The 23,763-nt window shown below is 32.3% G+C and overlaps 1 protein-coding gene and 1 non-coding gene across 2 annotated transcripts in view; one reads left to right on the top strand and one right to left on the bottom strand.

Annotated features, from left to right (window-relative positions):
- The first annotated feature begins 5,674 nt into the window (after nt 1–5,674).
- Nucleotides 5,675–23,763, top strand: part of LOC128223857 (uncharacterized) — a 43,213-nt gene continuing 25,124 nt past the window's right edge. The window contains exon 1 of the mRNA XM_052933286.1: nt 5,675–6,026. Within this exon, the coding sequence (XP_052789246.1) occupies nt 5,687–6,026 (340 nt within the window). The 5' untranslated portion in view covers nt 5,675–5,686. The remainder of the gene's footprint in view (nt 6,027–23,763) is intronic.
- On the bottom strand, nt 6,646–6,721 carry Trnah-gug (transfer RNA histidin (anticodon GUG)). The gene has a single exon. It is a non-coding gene; the product is annotated as a tRNA-His (tRNA).

Here is a 23,763-nt window from a genome sequence, read left to right on the forward strand (position 1 = left end):
GGTTTAAAACTGTGTGATCATAGAGTTTCATAATAAAAAGCATCATTGTACTAAAACCGGGAACAAATAAAGTAAAACATTATTAGGTCAAGTTCAAATGTTGAATACAATTATTTTTTAAAATAAAATTATGAGAATCCGTAATTTTGCTCCATTGTCCCTGATGACCTGTAAAAAAGATTGTCTGTCATTTGCCATATAACTTGGGCCGCTGTAGTATCCACGGCTTCCATTAGTATTTCCCAGCCTAGGTGTTCCCTGAAATCCACCATGTCCCGCAGAAAAACCTCCACGATGACTGTTGTGGTTATCATGCACACCGGAGATGGCATCCCGGCGCACACCTCTGTCCTATCCTGCCCTGCCTGACTATTCCCGTGCTGGTGCTTGTGTTGCCTTTCCTCCACTATGCGACTTCCGTGGAGTTTTAGGTCATAGCCCTGGTCCCGAAGGCATTTTACCAGTGTTCTTAGGTTATTATTTTGAGTTCTTTCTTTGGTTGGGATGTCTCTATCGTTATAAACTCTATTGTATCGCTCAGACCATTTAAGCATCTTTCTTTTTGTTTCAAAACTGCTGCTTGCTCTGTACTCGACTGAAATGTTGCTATAACTATTCCTGGTGTAGAAGCGCTTTCATTGTCTTTACGCACTGAGTTTACAACTTTTGTTGATAAACGGAGACCATCTTGAGGTTGTTCAATCTAGTATTTAGGTTTTCTCCAGCATGATATTGTAGCCCACAATTAACAACATTCAGTGTCTGTTTGTCAACACCTGGGACTTGCTCATCTGAGCACTCCTCACAAATTTCAGTAACTTTATCGTATATCGCTTTTATATCAGCACTTATTTCTTTTAAAAACTGCATGTTATTGCATCACTTTCGTGATTTCAGAGCTCACTCTCTTGTCCAAAATGTTGGAAATTTTGTGCAAAATTTAGTCTATTTTCAAGCTGATCTATTCTATTTTTAAGCTGTCACTGAGACAAGCAAAACTTTCACTGAGTTTCATAATCAAACAAGATAAATTAATGATCTCAGAGTTTTGCTCACATGATTTCCGTTCGGGGTTTTACCATACAGAAGCGTTCTCGCAGTATTTGAAGATACATAATTCTTCTCGGTGCTTTACTCATCCGACAAAAGCTAACCTTTTTATGGCTAACCAAACCCTTCGTATCACTACGATGTCCCTTTCGCGTGTTAAGGGGGTTGTATAGATTGCAGATACCATACCCGCACTTATAACGGAATCAACGTAAGATTGAACATCAGAAAGAGCATTTATGCTACCTTCAGCCATCTTCTTAACAGTTCCAATTCATCTGGATATGGTCGCGAAAATATATAACGTCGAATGTTTATTCGGTGCGCACTCAACTTGCAACCTGTGAAAATAATCCGTTTACCGAAATATTGCTAAAACTTCGCAAAAACCGCTTTAATGTCAATTTTTGGCACAAGCATTGAAATAGGTTTTACGCTATCCATCTCGTGCAGAATTAGCCCCTCAAACTACCTTTTTCTTCAAAAAATAAACTCGTAGTCGGAAACCCGCGTACTAGCCACGTTACACACAACTATCAATGTGTTTGACAAGTAAACGCCCCTAAAAATATTTTTTCGCTGGTTAACAAGGACAAAAAAGTTCTGCGGGAATATGACTTTGAAAAGTGTGATTTACAATTTATTGCTGACTTGTCGAAATTGTCTCTCTGCGCGTTAAACTGTAAAGTTTAAACACATTATTAGTGAATTTGCAATTTAAATTAGTGTTTTGTTTTCGCGCTTTCTGATTACTTGTTTAAGCAAAAATAAAAAACATTGAAGCTGATTAAACCTTTTCTTTTTCTCATTTTTATCTAACGTATATTTTATTCGCGAGTTAAAAAAGTACATTCATTCCCCTGTTTACATTTTAACTATATATTATTGTTTTATTCGAAGAAGATTTTCTCAGTTACTGTTCTATGTTATTTCAGAAAATGCTAGTAAATATACCATTTAATGATATATCCAAAAACATTTACATGCAAACATAACTATCGAGCACTTGTTAATCTGATATGCGGTCATATATAAATATGAATTAAATTGACCACAGGGAATTAAGTGTAACATTATTACTTTGCATTTTCCCTACCTACGTTCAGTCGGGTTGTTCGGTGACGCGATGTGTTTCTCTTTAATAAACAAACATACCTCAAAGTATCTCATATTACTTTTAAAGAACTTCTAATAATATATTATAAAAAAGATATATATTGTTAGGCTTTAATGCAATGTTATGCATTTCAACTTTTCAAATTATTAATATTTACTAAAAGTAAAATACTTTACATTTTTGTCTATATACACTAGAAGTAAAATACTTTACATTTTTGTCTATATACAATGAATAACAGACTTTACTTATTATATGTTATGTTTTAATATGTTTTCTTAAACAATTTTAAGCCTGCGTATTTAAACCAGATATTGACTATCCGGAATCAGCTTGCTGGTAGGTGTTACAACTCCTCGGACACTTGATATTTTTATTCCAAACAAGGCAGTTTATTATAAATTCCATTCATATTTGGCAGCAGTGTATTGGATTTGAATCTCGTCTCTGTCAAAAACGAATTTTCTTGGCTAACATGACATAAATAAAGAATGTTATTTGCATTGAAATTTTCAAAACTGTTTACTTTAAGCCTTTTCAAGCGGCGGAAGTAACACAATAAACACCGTTGTTAAATTTCACCGTCATTTCTTAAGGCAATTTTCCTTTACCTCATCCATTCGGATCTTTTTTTTATTCAAAGCTTAGCAATTATTTCAACAACTGTATTAGAAAACTACAATGTTTTACAAAAACAAAATACGATAAAAATAAAGAATACTAGGTTAGTGCCGTGGACGGAGGAAGTTAATCTGGCAAGGCGGGGGAATTTATCTGGTGAGCCGAAGGAGGTGACCAAAATTTGTTAATTTAGTCAATGAATAATAGAAACAGAAATGATAATAATGTGTTGTTTGGATTTTAATTATTGATTTATTTATAATATTAATTAGTGAGATTTTTCTAATCAATAGGTTAAAGATAAATACATTAATGTCCTATATTACGCACAACCAGGTAGGTCCAAGGTAAAAAATGCACAGTGATGAGATGTTTACAGATAAGGTATGCGTATTCTTCATGGTAAGCCATCTTTGCAGAAATACAACAAACAATTCTAAACACATAGAGTTCTTTGATGGATTACCAACCAATGGAGATCTAGAATCGTGGGCTATAAATGGGTCTCATCGGATGCAAGTGTAAGTTGATACCTTATTCGGTAAGCACAAACACATCAGATGCTTTTATCATGAAATCGCTGTATCCACAGGCGCGTTTACATCGCGAAAAGGGTAGAGTGCGGCCAGACCCAGACGAAACCATCCACCAATTTTCAATTTTATGGTGCATTTGTGTTGTGTTAGTTTGCTATTGCAAATGATCGAAAATATTATGCTCCTGAGATTTATTTTCGTACGTACCGAATTACAATAAATTTGGCATGAACAGTGTTCCCTCCTCCTCCTCCTCGTGCTGTTTCCTCCTCCTCCATCATCTATATAATGTATGGTTGATGTTGAACAGTAAAACAATAGGAAGTGTCTGTTTGTGAACAATATGTTCGCTACATAAAACAAATGACAGGCGGGATAATGAAACGTTATCGTGTTACTCTCCTCCAATTGTGTAAGTGTGTTTGGTTCTTTCTCTCAATCTTTATCTTATTGTGTTTGTTTTATTCGTTTTTTCGTCCTTTCTTTTGTCTAAGACAGGCACTTGCAGTGTGACCCTTTTTCTTGCAATGATTGCAAATACTATCCATATAAAACACTCACTTGGTAAAGGCACCTGTTTTGTCACATTTAAATCACTTATTCTTTTGTTGTTATTTGTTTGTTTTTGAGCTTATTGCCTATGCAAGATATTACTAGGCTAACCCACTCACACAATGCACTTTATTCTTCAAAACTACGATTTTATACCGTTCTCTTTCGTGCAAATCTCATCCGATACCTTGTTTTGGTCAATGAAAGGTAATGTTATTGTTTTTCGACTGCAGATCGCCAGTTTTGTAGATAAATCGGCACATTTAAGCAAATGCTTACCGGTTCATTCTGGCAGAAACAATGATCATCTCGAATCTATTAAATATATAGTACACTTAAATAGCGACTGATAGGCGTCAATTATTTTTCCTAATTCATGTATGTGTACTATAACACATATAAGGGTCACTTGATAAGTACCTTAAATCTCTCTGCTAAAAGTAGAACTGTCATTATATTCTGGTGGTTATATAGTAAGTCGCTACACGGTTAAGTCTTAAATTGAAATAGCGCTTACTTAAGTCTGGAAGAACTACATTTAAGACGTTAAATTATTGACTGTTTCCTGAACGTTTTTCCACTTTTTATATTTTTGGATAATCAATTGTCAACATATTGCTTAAATACATCCGCATATTCTGTACAGTAAACTCTTTGTTCTTTTTATTCTATTTTTTTTCAAAATAGGCAACTTTTAGTGATAAGAATTTAGTCTACATCAACTCGATTGATGAACACGTAGAGCAATAGATTACACTATACTGTATTTTTAACAGTCCCAAAACACATTTCTCTTATTAAGTCCGAACTTATGACGTTTTAATCTTTTTTAACCTAAGACACAAATATTAGCAAAATCATTAACTCTCTTCTTGAACTTCCTGTTTTGATGTGGTGTCCGCTAGTTTTGAAGTAAAAACGACAAACGAAAATATTTACAATGCATTGCCTTTCTTCTCAATTAGCTGTGTTAAAATCAATTATTTGTGAGTGATTGCATTCAAATCCCAAATTTGTGGGAATGAAAATTGAAATTTACCTCGACCGATTTAACTAATGTAACTCTTACGGCAAGTAGTTTTCCTTGATAGTTCTAGTAAGATTTAGTGCTATTTAAACTTAAATTATAATGTATATTTGTGCGTTAAATGACATATTTTGGCTTGCTCCGCAGGATCTCTTATATTCCTATTCAATTAGCTATGTTTTCGTTAGTATTGTGAATATTTTAACATGATGATGCTTCCTCTTTTTATTGACAAAATAAATGCATTAAACATGGAAAATATTAATAACAAGAGCAATGCATTAACAAGTTATATTTTGTTGATCACCTAATATTTGTTTTTTGTTGTTAAGGTGTGTAATATGTTGTGTTTGTCATTTAAAACTAACACATTTTCTACATAAATGCTATGATTAACACAGGTAATAATACGTTGTCCATGAACTTGAAATTTGTATAACAGCCTTATGTCCCTTTTGCTTATTTTGTGTATCTGGTATCAGCCATATGAGAAAGGAAATACCTTCATATTGAACTTCTGCAGAAAATGATGTCAAACCTTTCACCAAACACTAAATGCCCAAAGCAGTCCGTGCAAACTTCTTTTGAAATGGATGTATACGTAAGCATTAAACATTGTTTCCCGACATGAATAAATAGCTTAACAGTGTTATATGTTCAGCGATAAAACCTCTTTCGGCATGATAACTTCCTCTTTCTCTATCACGGCCTGTGTATATTAAACTGTAGAAATACCATTATACTATTGAACAAAAGGAAGTCATGGGTAAGAGTCAAAACAGAATGTTCAAATTAAACTCAGTTTTAACCGTTATAACAATAACATTACTCTATGTAAATACTGCATCAGCTGAATGCTCTGATGGTAAAAGTATTTGTGAATGGACTTACTGGAAACCTTGGAGTGAATGTCCTAGGACGTGTGGGGGTGGAACCAGACATAGGTCGAGAAAACTTTGCTGCAAGACTTCATGGTCATATGATGAGTGCTTAAATAAGTGTGACCACCTCGAAAGTGACTCAATTGATTCGGAAACTTGTAATGGAATATGCTACAATGGGGGTAACTTCAGTTCAAAATGTGTATGTAAAGACCCATACTATGGGTCTTGTTGTCAAACAGGTAAGATATATAGTCAACTTAATATTTTAATGATTTTTTTGTAATGTTTTCTATTTGGCAATAAGTTAAGATAAATGCGATAATGTTTAATCATTTTGTGATTACTGATAAGAATGAAAAGAGCTGCGGTCTTAAAATATAACTTCAATTGATACAATTATAAATGTATATACATTTATGGCTTCAGTGACTCTAACAAAAACCTCAAGAAACCTGATAGTACAGCACATATTGTTGTATTGTTAGCTGCGTAGCCATTTTATTTTCTTTAACTCGTCACTAACGCAGTTCAACGTCTCCAAATTAATAATAACTAGAGTACATTTTATACAAATACGCATTTTACAAGTACCATTGAATCCTCTACTCACCTGAGGTATCTTCGCCTGATGGTGGTGGTGTTAGTAGTTTATACTCCGAGTCCCGGCATGAGCACATTGAAGGGTCCCAGAGTGACAGTTCAACCACCGCACACCTATCCTGGGCAGACTATCAGGCGTCTAACCAGTACTAGGTGCCTTCTCCTCTGCAAGGAACTGATAAATTATGTACCTGCCAGGTGCAGTGGTACAGTGCGAATAGTCGTAGAAAGGATTTCATAACTTATCACAACATAAGTAACCTGGTCCGCCCGGGAATCGAACCCGGGTTGTCCGATTCACAGTCCAACGCTCTACCGATTGAGCTAACCGGGCGCAGCTAAATGAACTTTATACAAATGATAATCAGCAATAAATGCGTGTTATACAATATATTTCAAATTTACTAATTTTGATTGACCCTTATTACAAACCGTGTTCATGGGTATGCCATAAAAATAAGACGTGTAGCATAAACATGAGGCGAAAAAAGACTAAAAAATCGCCGTTAAAAGGTCACATTTTAGATTGCAATTAAGTATATTTCTCGACATACGCCATGAACCATATTTTCGGTTAAAAACAAACAACATGGAATTGAATAAAGAGAAAAGTAAAATTGCTGACGTTGAGAATCTTTTGTGTTATATTTTTGTTTGTAAATCTTTTGGAACTCATAATTCTAATGGCTTTAGTGTAATTCCATTGTTCATTTTCTAATAGATTACCGGGGATATTTTTTTTATTTTAATATGTATAAGATTTCTGGTTTTATTAAAGCATGGTATGTCTTTAAAATATCACGCCCATCATTGTTGTCATTTCACTAAAACGACATTTTATTGCCTAAATTACCCGATAGATAGCTTTACCACGCCAATTAAATTTATATGTAAAATTACGCCTTTTTTCATAAAAGACATGCGGCAAACATTTAAGGTTTGAATGCAAAAACATGAGAGATAAAACTTGTCTTCATATGTCTTAAAAATGTCCAATAACGTTCTGTCTTACGTAACGTCTGTTATGCTCTTTTTTGCCTATTCATTAAAACTAGGTTACAATATTCCTTTAGAATTATGAGTATAGTATTGCAGCTTCAACGTGAGCTCTTGTCTAAACAGTCCAATCGAATTTAAAAAAAGAAGAAACAAAAACCACAGCTAAGGAAAACAATAAATACAATTATTTGAAATGGATGTGGCATCTGTTTGTTATTATTTTTATCTGCAAAGTGAAGTTTAGATTAGAACCAGTTTTCAAAGTTTGTTTTCTTTTTCAATTTTACTGATGTAACAATAAGCAATGCTGATGTAAATCTGAAAAAAAAAACGATAAATAAATGTCGTTTAAGGCCTAATACTCATAAACGTGGGTTCTGTTTCAATAAAATAGTTTAGTGGAAATAAAAAAGGACAAGAAACGCCGCAATGCCACGAAACCAGGTTATCAATGATTGACTATTTACCGAGTGTATTGGTGTGATAAGTGAAAATGCGAGCTTTCCATACAACCATGAGCGTATGCCGACGCAGACACCGACGAAGTCGCAGACGCCAACGCCGGATCGATGAAAAAGCCTCCCTATTCTAAAAATAGTCGTACTAAGATGAAGCGAAATAACGAAAACTAAGACCATTTAAACTCACAACTAAAATCATTTTTGAAAACAGGCCCAAGAACTTTTGACGTTACGTCTGAAATTAGCTTCGTTGCCTTGTATCTGTATCGCCTCGTACGGAAAGTTTTTGAAAACGAAACGCCAGATATGCATTCGATTCGAATTGCACAAAGTACAGTTAGGAATTTCCAAATCGAATAAAACCATTTATTCAGAATATTTATTTCTGTTTTAATTTGTATATATGTACATCAAATTAAATAGCAGTTCCATAACGGCGCACTTAAACAATGGTTAACATGGGAACATGTTGTAAAAGGCATGTAATAAAATATTTTAGCGAAATATATTATCAACTTATTGCAAGTTGACTCTAAGTTCATTCATGATATGGGATTTATACCATTTTTGGGTCAATTTGGAAGTTAAAAAACCACAGTAGTTTTTCGTATGTTAAATGAAAATGCTGCAAACTAAATATTAATACTCTCTTGGCTGCATTGTATAGTTTTACACAACAACTTCAATAAAACGGTATAGTTTTCGTTCTAATGCGTTACATTTTCCATATAATAATTAATTTGATACTTTCAAACAAAACATGCTAAAATGTATTCAGATTCAACGTTAATATTGAACTTCCTGAATATCGCACGTGAAACTTGCTACTGTTTAAACTTTCACTTTAAAAAAGATTATCAGTGAGCGCTGTGGAAAATATGTGTCATGACATAGCAATCGTAGAACAAACACTATGAAGCTAATATTTTTGATTGTGTCTATGGCAGCAAACATTGTTTGCGAATGCGACGATCTCGACGTATGTGACTGGTTTCCGTGGACATCATGGGATTCTTGCAGCCGTTCATGTGGAGGTGGTGTGAGATACCGTTATCGAAGTTTGTGTTGTTTAAAAAAACTTGGGCTACGATAAATGTGTAGACAAATGCAAGTAGAAGATAAATGAATAGAGATATCGCAATGTAACACAAATTGTAACAACGGTGGCAATTACCATCTATCCAATTGCAACTGTACAGACGTTTTTTTTTATGGCAGATGTTGTGAACACGGTAAAACATCTATTTTGTTTCAATGATTATCGTAGTGAAACACTTTTTATGTATATTTATATGTACTGGTTCGTAAATGAATGCTAATATACACAGAATAGTTTTTTCTAATAGATTAAACATGTAACACAAAGCTGTTAATAGGTGTAAGTATGTATCGTAGAAGCATGAGCTTTCAATAATTTTGAGACCATTAAAAATTACAGGAACTTTAGCGTATTGAAGAATGGAATGCTGGTTTTTTACAATAATAAAGTATGTTGTAGAGGTGATGGATCGTAGAAAAAGACGTGTATGTATATCTGAAATAAAGAAATCTTTGATATGCTAAATTAGTGTTGGCTAAACATGAATATGAAAATCTAAACTGCAAGTTTTCATTAATGAATGAACAAGCAAATAATGTGACGATTAAATGATCATCTAAACGCTTATACATGTATATCGTGTTTTTTTGTCAATAAATTATTAATAATATAATTCTATAATATCCAACAAATACAATATACTTAGGAAAATAGAAATCAATCAAAATTGAAAATCTCCCGACATAAAAACAACAAATGTATACTTTATCGGTAAATCCAGTTATGTGTTTTATGGGATAAGCTTCTGGAATTTCTGTCTTAATTTAAATCAAATCTGATATATAATTGGCACGAGCAAGTGTTTGTTCCTCGCTAGTGTCACTGCACTATAAAAAGAACGGAACTCTATCTTAATTTTCAATAATGTATATATGAAACAGTAACCCGGTAAGCATAGACATTCATACTTAAATATCGGCCAGTTAATTTCAATTGTTATTACGAAATTGAAAATATTTGACAATAAACGCCACAGAAATCATTTTACTCAATTTTGAATTCAGTAATGCGTACCTATCTGCGTAAATATAATATAGTGAAGCATGTGAACATACCGGTGCTTGATCTGTTATTTTGATGACATGACATCTATAATAAAACATTTAATTTATATACAATCAATTCATTTGTATAAAAGTTGAATGTTGAAATTGTCTAAGTCTGGAAATCTCGCTCTTATTGATAAATTCAATAGCACTTTTACATATTTTGATGATATTCTAAGTTTAGATAATCCTGTGTTTACATATAATATTCAATCGATATACCCTTCACAATTGCAACTTAATAAATCTAATACAACCGATTTAAAAGCATCCTATTTAGTTCAGCAACTCGAGGTAAAGGAATATATAGTGTGTATCAATCTTTATAATAAACGCGATGATAATAATTTTAAATAATTAATTACCTGTCTTTAGATGGAGATGTTCCTAGTTCACCATCTTGTGCTGTGTTTATTGTACAGATGATATGACTTGCTAGAATATGTACAGATGTCAAATATTTCAGTTCTCGCAGTAAACTTATGACGGAAAAACTTCTAAAACAGGGTTTCAGATGTTATAAATTAAGGAAAACTTTCTCTAAATTTGTAAATGGTCATTATAATCTTATATCAAAGTATAATAGTAGTTTTGAATCGCCTTTTGTTAATAGCATTGCTCATCCCGACTTTTATGGTAATGTTTTAAAGAAAATTCGTAAAATTAAATTGTTTCAAGCAGGTAGTTGGGCAGATAGACTCAATGAATTACTTGGATTTTATTCACACCGTGGATATAAAGGCAATATTTTGAAGAGTACTTGTCTTCTAGTTTTTGAAGATGAATTCCTTAAACAAAATATAGGGTTGAATATAGCATCCTTACAATAACTAAGCTTTCAGTCCTTTGATTTTATAAAAAAAAATAGCTAATTCATGTTATCTTTAAAACCTTTTATGGCTGACTCGGAGTGTTTTGGCATGTGACCTCATTTTATTCAAATATTTTACATGGGTAATCATTTGGAAGAAAATATTAGCTAATATAGGTCGCTTTCATTTTTAATAATGTTTTCTTTATTTGTTCCCAGTTTTAGTGCAATGATGCTTTTTATTATGAAACTCTATGAGCACACAGTTTTAAACCTTTTATCTTATAAGGCCGAATGTGTGTGAAGCTCATATTTTCAAACAATAACTGCATCGTATCTTTGATTTTTTTTTTGCATTATGTGCTCTGAATTGTATTCCTCCGCCTGCATATAGAGTTGGAATCATAGAACCATTTGGGGTTTAACGATAAGTTAATTATTTGTAATATTGTTAAGTTTCCTCAAGTTAATGCATACTTTGATTCATAAGGTTTAACTTTCGCGTTTTTTTCTTTATTTCGGATTGTTGAGATAAGAGTGAGGTTTGTGCACTTAAACTGGTTTAAACCCCCAGTAAATTTACATTTTATTGACCAATTCCAACTTAACTTACGGTACTTAACAACCCTTAATAAACATACCTAGTTTTTTATATAAAGTTTGTATGCACTGTGCTGTTCGTGGAGGTTTGTGCTGATCTACAATGTTTCTTGTATGTGATATTTCGTTTTATGTTCTATGCCATTAAACCGGGTTAAGTTTAAACTGTTTGCTACTGAGCTTGTTTCTGTAGTTTTTCGCATAAATAATCAATTGAAACTGTGTCTATTTCCTTTAATTTACAGCCCACACATTAATTCAAATATTTTTCATTACTTAAAGCAGGTATTGTAGAATGACATTAAATGACGTTTGCTTCGTTTGCGAAAACCTTTATCATACAATAGGTTGATATTGATGGTTGTCATAACCATTTCACGTGAATTTAGATGAACCTTAAATGAAATCCAAACAGCCATTGTATTACTGAACTGTACACCATCCAATATTAAAGATGCACTCTTATTCCCAAAAAAGATTACTTAAATTAATAAAACCGTTTTAATATATCAAAAAGGATGAATAAATATCGAAAACAATGGTTCTTATCAAGGATACCGAGTTTATTTAAAAGAAAGGTGCACAAAACACTGTATTTCTACCTTACGAAACGATGGTAGATCACAGTAAATCTTTTAGCATTCACCAATCATTTAAAAAAAAATTGCGTTTTCAGCTATTCAATACACGGTTACAATCTTGTTTTAAGCAATGGCAATTTTCCATAAATGCATTCTGTAGTACCAGTAAGTAGTAAAAGGTTTAGCACTAAATGCATGTTTGATATACATGTGTATGTATTGATTTTAAATAAGAGTGTCACTTTAAAGACCTCTGATGTGTTTACGTCGCTTCAGTTTTATTTGGATTGTGTAACTTTGTTGAGCATTTCATATTGATAAAATAATTGAATACATAGCAGTATCAACCTGTGTTAATATCAAATGATTGAAAGTCCCAGTATGTTTAAGTGATGTAAACTTATATTTATTTATATCCAAACGACCCATCTTAACCTCTTTTTTACATTTCTTAACTCCCAAGATGATCAAAATTGATTTACCGCAATTCTATAATTCAACAAGACCGAACATTGAATGTAGTATAAACGCACACAACGTCAGTACAAAAAATGCATATCACGTGACTTTATTAAAACAATAAACAAAATAATCATACTCTAAAAGGAATGTTATAAGACCATTAGTATGGACCCATTAACTCGGCGATTTCCCACTTAACAACATTTGTAAATGTTTATTCGAAAATACTTGCATCACTTTTACTAAAGAAACAAGGGCTTAGTTTTCTTCATGTGAAATATCATGAAAGAATACTTGAGTATTTGTCTAGTAATTTCTCTAGTCTTAAAAAAAGAGGACAAGAGTCCGGCAACTGTTCAGGTGCCGTTTTTGTTAGCGCTATGCTCCGCCCACATACCTACCTTATAAGCGTATAGTGAGTCAGTGGTCAATTAGGGGTTCCCTTGGTATTTCCTATCCTTTTTTGTTTAATAAACCATCGTTTGAGCTTCCGGGTTTTTCAAACATTATCTGTGACTTAATCATAGTTTTATTAGCACCTTTTTGACTTATTATTAAATCATAAGCGGCACTTGCACTTTAAAGGTAAACATTGTATCATTTTTTGCACCAAGGTTCATTACTAATTATTCCCCGCCGAATCGAAGATTTCTGGAGGGGGATATTGTTTTTGCGTTGTCCGTCCGTCATTCCCTCCGTCCGGTACCATATCTTGGTACCGTAGGCATTAATCAGAAAATGGTCAGAATTTTCCCCTTGATCAAATCTCGACCACTTTTAAAAGTGGGTCACATGGGGTCAAAAATTAGGTCACTAGGTCAAATCTTAGAAAGCAAATTGGAACATTATAAAGGCATTATACATGGACAAATATTCAGAATGTTTTCCTTGATAAACTCTTGGTCGTATATAAAACATGGTCACATATGATTGAAAATTAGGTCACAAAAATGGACCCCTTAAAAAAGTGGGTCACATGGGTTCAAAAACTAGGTCACTTTGTCAAATCTTAAAAAAATCTTTGGAACATACTTGAGGCATTATACATGGTCAAATATTCATGGAACTTAATCCGAATGTTTTCCTTGATGAACTCTTGGTCATAAATAAAACTGGGTCACATGTGATCGTAAATTAGGTCACTAAGTCAAATCTTAGAAGAATCTTGTCCAAAACGATATCATGGTAATGATTGGTCAAGTTATGTTCAAAATTGGTCATGATGTACCACTTGCATAAATATGGACCCCTTAAAAAATGGTTCACATGGGGTCAAACACTAGGTCACTAGGTTAAATCTTAGAAAAATCTTTGGAACATACTAGAGGCATTATACATGGTCAAATATTCATGAAACTGAATCCGAATGTTTCCCTTGATGAACTCTTGGTCTTAAATAAAACTGGGTCATACATGATCGAAAATTAGGTCACTAGGTGTAATCTTAGAAAAATCTTGTCCGGAATAATATCATGGTAATGATTGGTCAAGTTATGTTAAACATTGGTCATAATGTGCCCCTTGATGAAATATGGACCACTAAAAAAAGTGGGTCACATGGGGTCAAAAACTAGGTCAGTAGGTCAAATCTTAGAAAAATCTTTGGAGCACACTAGAGGCATTATACATGGTCAAATATTCATGGAACTTAATCCGAATGTTTTCCTTGATAAACTCTTGGTCGTAAATAAACTGGGTCACATATGATCGAAAATTAGAACAATAGGTCAAATCTTGTCCGGAATAATATCATGGTAAAGATTGGTCAAGTTATGTTCAAAATTGGTCATGATGTACCCCTTGATAAAATATAATGGACCCCTTAAAGATGTGGGTCACATGGGGTCAAAAACTAAGTCAGTAGGTCAAATCTTAGAAAAATCTTTGGAGCACACTAGAGGCATTATACATGGTCAAATATTCATGAAACTGAATCGGAATGTTTTCCTTGATGAAATCTTGGACTAATTTAAAACTGGGTCACATATGATCGAAAATAAGGTCACAAGGTGAAATCTTAGATAAAAAAATTGCCGAAATGGAAATGATTGGTCGGATTATGTTCAAACTTGGTCATGATATACCCCTTGATAAAATATGGAACGCTTGAAAAAGTGGGACACATGGGGTCAAAAATAAGGTCACTAGGTCAAATCATAGAACAATCTTTGAAACACATTAGAGGCAATATGTATGGTCTAATGTTAATGAAACTTGATCAGAATGTTTTCCTTGATGAACTCTTGGACATGTTTTAAACTGGGTTACATGCGATAAGAAATAAGGTCACTAGGTCAAATCTTTCAAAAATCTTGTCCGAAACTATTTTATGGTGGTGATTGGTTGGATTATGTTCAAACATGGTCAGAATGTTCTCTGGGGTTAAATTTCTGCTGCATTTTAAAAGTGGGTGATATGGGTAAAAAACTAGGTCACTAGGTCATATCTTACAGAAATCTTAGGAAAACTTTAGAGGCAATACATCTGCTCTAATTTCCATGAAACTTAATCAGAATGCCTCGATAACATCTTGGAATAGTTTGAAACTAGCAAGTCATGTGGGTAAAAAAAGAGGTCACTGGCTCAAGTCTTACAAAAACCTTGTGGACACTCTAGAGGCTATATATTTTGCAATATATCTGAACCAATCTTCATGAGACTTGGTCAGAATATTTGCCTTGATGAAATCTTAGATTAGTTTTAAACTGGGTAACATAGAGTCATTAACTAGGTTTTTTGGTAAATCCTAATTGTTACTTTATATACAATATTTTGTTTATGTAAGCCGAATTGTATCATGTTGCAGCTAAAAAATATTACAAAATATTTGATAAAAATACTCATCTCAGAAATAAATATGTGTTAACTTCACGTTGGATTTTTAAAGGCATCTGAAAATATCGCCCTTTATGTCGTTTAGTAGGCGTTTACATACATGGTGACGTCATCAAGTACATGTGAAAACAGGAAATTGCAGCGCCACTCGTTACTCGTTTTGCACTTTGTAAAACAAAAATCGATTGAAAATTATTGAATCAATTTATTGTCTTGATTTTCGTGAGTAAAATTGAAATCATAGAAAAGAAAAAAAAAAACTATGAATTTTGGTTTTCTATTCAGTCATAAGAAAACGAAAAATGCTTTGAATGGTCCTTTTTTGTTTTTTACATACAATCATTAAAACGAAAAACGGTATATACAGGATTGCTAGTTTTTCGTTTTTCGTTTTACACTTTGCAAAACGAAAAAACGGTATTAATAAATTATTTCCTTGTTTTGTATTCCATGGTTACAATTAAAAAACGAAAAAAGGATTTGTATGTTCCTTTTTTGTTTTTTACTTTCAATTGTAAAAAACGAAAAGACGGTATACACACGGACCGGTAAGCACATTTGTCTAATATCTTTATGAAATGGACATACAAGAATAAAATGATATTCATCTTGAATCATATTCATATTGCAATATATACATTTTCTATCTTTTCGAGGTATATTTCTAAATCTGCCTTCTTCTATAGCTAACTTGTGTGCTGAACATCGCACTCTACAAAGAGATACTCTGTGGTTATCGTTAGAGACACTATCGAGATATTTTTCATAACAAAATCTTGTTTTCATATCTATATAGGTACAAAGTTTGGACGAATCATTTAAAGTAGCATACTATTTCTGCTTGTGCTGATCATAAAATCTTTCAATAACTTTTGACAACTGTAATTTAGTGACTTACATATTATCCCATAGGTAGTTAAATCCTAAATCATTTAACATTTTTTTATGTACGCAGAATGAGTCCCTACATATAATCAAACTGTCCACAAACGTTCGATATAGAGAGACAAACAAAAAGAGCTAGTAGCGTTGAAGTCAAAAATAGACTTCACTAGAAGCAACGCACAAGAGAGCGGAAGCAGCTATCAAAAAGAAGTCGTTGATCTGAAAGGGAGAAGCATGCGGGACAACCTACTGTTTATCGGCATTCCGGAGAGCACATAACCCAAGTAACAGAGAGAATGACGCAGACTGCGTGGAAAAGGCCTTAGAACTTATCGAGACAAAGATGGAACTTGAAGACGCCTAACAGTCATTAAGGTTACACCGTGCACATTAGATAGGAAGATACAATAACACAAAAACAAGACCGATTGTAGTCAAATTTGTGTTCTATCCGGACCGGGAAAAAGTCACACTCAATGGTAATAAACTATCCAGGCCCTTTGGTGTTAGCCAGCAGTATCCACCGGAAGTGATGGAAGCCCGAAAGCTGCTCGTCCCTATTATGCTCTACGCGCGCCGTCAAGGTAAAGAGGCCTATATCAGCGGGAGCAGATTATTCATAAATGGTCAACTCTATCGGGATGCAGGTACCGGGACCGGAAACGGAAACCACTAGGACGGAGGCGAGGGTGTCATACGGTGTGTGACTTGGAATATTGAGCGACTTACGCAGCTGTAACGGGAAAATACTGATTTTTCAAATATTTTAAGCAAATATGATTTAATATTTTTGAGTGAAACCTGGACTAACAAAAATTCTACTATTGATTTGAAAGGTTTTAAGCTGTTCCATTCATTTAAAAAGTTTCAAAATAAAAGAGCGAAACGAAATAGTGGGGGAATTGCGGTATATGTTTGTAATACTATATTGAAAGGAGTTAAAATGATTAAAAATGATTTAGACTGTATGATGTGGTTAAAGTTAGATAAAACTTTTTTTTTCAAATGAATAATAATGTTTACTTACTTTACATTTATATTGCTCTCGAGAATTCACCTAGTCATGATATGTATAATATTGATGTATTTCAAAAGATAGAAGAGGAGATTACTCATTTTCATTCTCTAGGCTCCATATATGTTTTTGGTGATTTAAACTCAAGAATCGGTCAAAAGGCTGATTTTGTAAGAAATGCCCATATCTTGGGAGAGGAAACTATATTGGACATTGATAGTCAGTTGCCGCGGAAGTCATCAGATAGAACGTCAAACCGGAACGGTGAATTGCTACTGGATATATGTAAATCTCAAGGCTTACGTGTTTCAACGGACGTCTTGAAAATGACGCCGACGTTGGATGGTCAACATGTTACACACATAACGGGGAGAGCGTGGTAGATTTTCTATTAACTAGAAGCTCTAATTTTGATTATATTAAAACTTTGAAATACACGACTTTACACCATTCTCTAATCACGCCCGGATTTCATTTGATCTTAAAGTATTAACGGTATTATCCGAACAATTGAATAGCAAAGTGATCTTGAAATGGAATGTAGAGCATAAAGAACAGTTTCTAGAAGATATTAGTCGAGATATTGATGTTTTATGTGGACAGTTATTAACGATGAAAAGCAATGATTGCTTTACGGATGAAATGGTACAAACATTTACGGTATTTTTGAGCTCTAAAGGAAATAAGTACTTTGAAAAGCGCACTAAGGTAGCAAAAAATACATATTTTACGCAAAGCGACAAAACTATGAAAAAATGGTTTAATGAAGAATGTCGTGTCAAGAAGAATATTTATACTATCAATTTAAATACATGTACTTATAATTTGAATAAAACTAATGAAAGTAGAACTGAATTACTGCAGGCAAATGAGGATCATAAATATCAATGCAGATTAAGTAAACGCAAGTATAATCAGACACAAGCACAAACAAAGAATGATATGAGAATGAAAAAAAGAATTTTGGAAAATGTTTCGACGGGCGCCAGTAAACGATAACAGTGAAAATGTTAATATCAGTTGCCTTTTTGAGTATTTAAAAAAAATAATATGAAACTGTAATTGAAGAAGACGTAGACATCCAGAATTTTGTTGAAAACTTTTCTACTGAGAATTTAACAACATTCGAAGAACTCGACTTTTCATTTACAAAGGATGAAATAAGAAAAGCGGTGAAATTGCTAGGAACAAATAAATCATGCTCTTTTGATAACATTATTTATGAATATTTCAAAGAGGTGATTACATATTGGAAACTCCTTTGAAGATTATGTTTAATTACATTTTAGAAAAACAATGTTTTCCGAGCTCGTGGTCAAAAGGCGTTGTTTTACCCATATTCAAAAAAGATGATAATTCAGATCCTAATAATTATCGAGGCATTACATTAACAAGCTGTTTCGCTAAGTAATTTACGCTGTTAAAAAATGAAAGGTTGAAACGATGGGTTAAGAAAACGGACTTACTCACCGATGCAATTATAGTACAATAGATGAAATTTTCTTGTAAAAGTCGTTCATTGACACACAACTGCAAAATAAAAAGAAGCTATACTGTCGTTACGTTGACTTACTGAATTGTTTTGATAGAAATTGTTTATGGTATAAGCTATATAAGTCCGGATTAGACGGTCGTTTATTTAACGCAATTAAATCAATTTATTGTAAAGTAAGATTATGTGTAAAACATGTGCTCGTTATCTGATTTTTATGATTGTGATATTGGCCTTTTACAGGGAGAAATACTGTCGCCGATTTTATTTTCAATGTTCGTTAATGATATAGAACTATACTTTAGTGAAAATAACGATGCAGGTTTAACATTAGACCAACTTTCAATTTATTTGTTATTGTTTGCAGATGATGCTATAATATTTTCTGATACTGTTAAAGGTCTTCAAAGATCTTTAAATAACTTACATGCATATTGTGAAAGGTGGAAACTTAAGGTTAATGTTAATAAAATAAAAGTTTTTATAAAAAGGGAGGTAATAACAATGAAAATGTAAATCTTTACTACAGTAATGAATTGAATTCAATCTTATAACTATCTTGGTAGTGTTTTGTCAAGCGGAAGAACCATTTAAGAACGCTACACAGACATTAGCATATAAAGGACTTCAGGTTATGGGATTTTATTTTTTTTGATAACTAGGGGGAAATAAAATTCCTGTTCAAATGATGTTGGGTTTATTCGACTCATTTGTGTCATCAATTTTGTGCTATGCTTATGAAGTATGGGGCTTTTGTAGAGCTGAAAAACAGAAAGGGTTCATAGAAAAAAAATTAAAGACTTTTTAGTGTAAAATAAGCACTAGTAACTCTGCAATATATGGTGAACTAGGACGGTACCCTCTGTATGTTGCTAGACATGTACGAATCGTATAATATTTCCTTAAACTGTATCAATTTAAAAGAGACAAATGCATTTTATACATTGCAAAGCATTCGATATGATGCGCAAAATAACGCAAATTCAACAAGTTTTTACAAGTTTTTATTGGCAAATCGGCATCTTGCATTTGGCCATTTACACATTGCATAAATATCGATATGGCCAAGACACAAACGTACATGTACAATATTACAAATATGATATGAAATGCATATGAAAATGTAAATATTTTGACAATTGAAATAATCAATATACTAAGTAATTAACGAGTTATAAAAACTAAATCTTGATTAATTATTGTCTTTTCTATCATTTTCATAATAACTTTAATTATAATCAATATTATTGACATTACTTTTATTATTATTTAAGTAAAATTAAGAAGCAGCCAAAATTTGGAGATTTTCCTCTCGAAATTTCATTGCATCGGAAATAAATCTAACAACATTGTTAATAACCTTAACATTTTGACAGGATAATAAATTCTTAAATATATGTAAGCTAGGCCAGTGTGATTTTATTCCATGCTTTCTTCGTATATCACTATAAGCGGAACAACATAGTAGAAAGTGAAATGAAATCTGTGCACATAATTTACATTTACGTTCTGCCCTAATAACATTATTAAATCTACCTCTTTCAATTTCCAAATTATGTGAAGATAATCGAAATTATGACAACTTTTGTCTAAGTTTATTATTATAAACACAATCTAAGTATTTTTTCTATTTAAATTCGCATTTAAATGTTTTATAGTATTCCATTTTGGGTTGATTAGACAATAAATCACTCCATTGTTGTACGTTTTGATCTCTCAGTCTTTGCACCAAATTTGGTATATAATTGATATCAGCATTAAATTCAAAGAAAATATTACCATGACCGAGATTGTCTAACACCCGTTTGACTGATAAACATCATAGGATTATATTTGAGTTATTAGCGATATTTCTTTTATATAGATTACATTGTTCAGTAAAAACGTTAAACATAAGTGAATCTGGTTTATTCATAGCCTTAGCCCAGTAGCTTAAAGATTTTTGTTTGCATATGACAGACAATGGGAGTCTACCCAGCTCACAAAAACAGCTGCATTAGAAGTCTGGGGGAAATTTACAAAATTTTGAGTGCAACTTGTCGACATCGTTTGTGTTGTAAATCCCCCATACCTCAGAGCCATATAGAATAATTGGTACAACAAGCGCATCAAACAAAGAGCGTTTTGTTTTAACATCTATATTGACACGACTAAATATCGATAATAAATAGTTATATGCTTTCAAAACTTGCTCATTTTAAAGTATTTATTACCCTTGATAAATTACCAGTGTAATGAAACTTAATTCCTAGGTAACAGAATTCACTGACAATTCAAATAATATCACCATTGATAGACCAATTGAATGTACAATTACTTTTTCTTTTCTCAAAAACACATACTTTAGTTTTATTTACATTTATCTTTAAGCCCCATTTGCATAAATATTGATATATAGTGTCCAGTTGTAATTGTAAACTATCTGCACTGGTAGTGAATAACGCAATATCGTCAGCAAATAGTAGCATAAATATGGATAGCAAGCGTAAGTCTTTTTCCGTAAGGTTGGTAAAATCTATACAATCTTTAATGTCATTTATAAAATATTATAAACAATAATGGAGACAAGGGTTCACCCTGCTTAACACAAAGAGTAACATTAAACATTTCAGAATATGACATACAAGCAGAATCCTTAATACAAGACTTTGCATTGAGATAAATAGCTTGAATCATTTTAAGCATTTTGCAACAATTGGTATTCAGATGTATGCACTATATTACAAAATGCAGGATTCAATGAAGTATGGTTATATCCGGAGTCGATTAATATTGATTATTTTATTCCTATTTTTAGAAGAAGATTAATCGACTCATTAATTGGGCATTGGAAAAATGATATAGACTCATTAAGTTCACTAGTGTTATACAGAGAACTAAAATGTACTATTCATATGTCGTAAATTGTATAACTATAGACTAAGGAATAGTATTGCTAGATTAAGATTGTCCTCTCATACGTTAAATGTTGAAAGAGGCAGATATGTTTATATTGAAAGAAATCAACGTAAATGTGTTTAATGTGTTCATATTGATATTGAAGAAGAATATCTCTTTGTTTTGATTTGTCCGCAAAAAATACATAACTAAATTTTACTATGCAAGACCAAGCATGTTTAAAAATGCTGCATGTCTACGAAAACTAGCTTTGTATTGCAAAACATGCTTTTAAGCTACCACATAATGCTTTAAATAATAATGCTTCAATTTTAACATGTTGAAATCATTGATAATTTATATGTGTATATATGTATAATACACTCTCGCATTTACCAACTTTTGCCATGCCATGTGTTATGTTATCGTAATACCGATGAACTGTATATGTTCAAGTTAACAATAAATGTTCTGTTCTGTTCTGATATAAGTTGATAATTGGTGTGTATACACTGCGGTTATACAGTTTTCTAATAGCCTTTTTTTAAAAAGCCTGCCTGTTCTGATCGTTGTTTTCTAAAAGTGTACACTTTTAAGCCAGAAATTTCTATACATGCGTTGAAGTCATTTTTAAATAGTTTGTTTCAAATATTTTATTTTTACGACAAGATTCTTTATGTTTATTAAAACTGTTTTATGGATTTACTTATTTGAACGCATTTTTTTACGCCGGAAATATTTGTTTATAGAATGTAGACATTTTACGATTGACTGATTCTATAGACAAATTTATATTCATTGCTAAGGCAGATCGGTTGAATTTGTAAAAACCCATGATTTTGTAAAGGGGAATCCGGGAGATTCTTGAAACTCCTAAAAATATATATGAATGATATAGTAATGAATGAAATGTTTTGATTGATGACATATCTCCTTCCTGCCAGCCCTACAAATTTTTTTTTAACTGTTGGGGTTTTCCTTAGTGTTGCTATTGTTTTCAGCATGTTGATATTTCGTATATACCACGAATGACGTCGGCCAATGTGTCTCTTTTTAAGAACTCGCTTAAATATGTACATATAGATCCAATGACCTGTAGATATTGCATCAATCTATATTCATTTAAATATGATGAAACTGTTTAAAAAATCTGAATTTCACCTGGCTGAAAACTTTAATTATCGTTGATAAGTATTTTTTGCAAGCGGTAACAGCATCCTATAACTACTGTAACCGAAATATTTCAATCAAGTTGACTTGTTTCTATATCATTTAATTTCGATAAAAAAAATCGGCACTTAATTTTCTGTGATTGTTTCTATAAGATATTTCCTTCAATCACGTTTATTTGTTATTGTTGTGTAAACACTTATTATCACAATAACTTGATCTATTTTAAATAGCAGAAAAAGGAATTCAACAGCTGAAACTACTATCTGCTTCAGAAGCACTTATCGAATAGTTTGACCAAATAAATGAAGTGTAAAGCAAACAAAGATACCATTTCTACGACTTAGGAAGAATATAATTTAAATTTACGATTTCATTGGAAATGTAAGAAGTGTTGGATTGTTTTAAACTATTTTTGATATGCATTGTGTATGTAGTAGTTTCTTTTAAAAAAGTTACTAAATTGTTTATTTTATATTATGATTTTTTTCTGTGGATTAAGTGTTTCTTTCCGTTTTACAATGTTTACTTAATATTATTTGTTGTACTTAAAAAAGAATTCTTTCAAAGATTTTAAATGTTGTCGTCAGACAATCTTTATACTGATTTCAATTTACATCAAATAACACCAAGGAAACCTGAGCATAATTCTTAATCAGAGTTCTCAAATAAGCAGCTAATATTGTATTTCTAACAGTTCGATAACACATTTCTCTTATTAAGTCCTTCTTAAACTATCTGTTTTGAAGTGGTATCCATTAGTTTAAAGTAAAAACGACAAACGAAAATATGTACAATGCATTGCCTTTCCTCTAAATTAGCAGTATTTTGTATTTTATAATGTTATTCACATTTAGAATAATTCTAAATCATTTAACTGCACATTTTTGAAGCGCAGCATTCTTGACACAATGAAGTTGAAATCAAGGATTTGTGAGTGATTGCAATGAAATCCCAAATTTAAGAGAATGAAAATTAGAATATACCTCCATTGATTTAACTTATGAATGAACAGTATTTAAAATATAACTTTTAATATCGAT

The sequence above is a fragment of the Mya arenaria genome, chromosome 17, assembly GCF_026914265.1.
Source record: "Mya arenaria isolate MELC-2E11 chromosome 17, ASM2691426v1".
NCBI lineage: Eukaryota > Metazoa > Mollusca > Bivalvia > Myida > Myidae > Mya > Mya arenaria.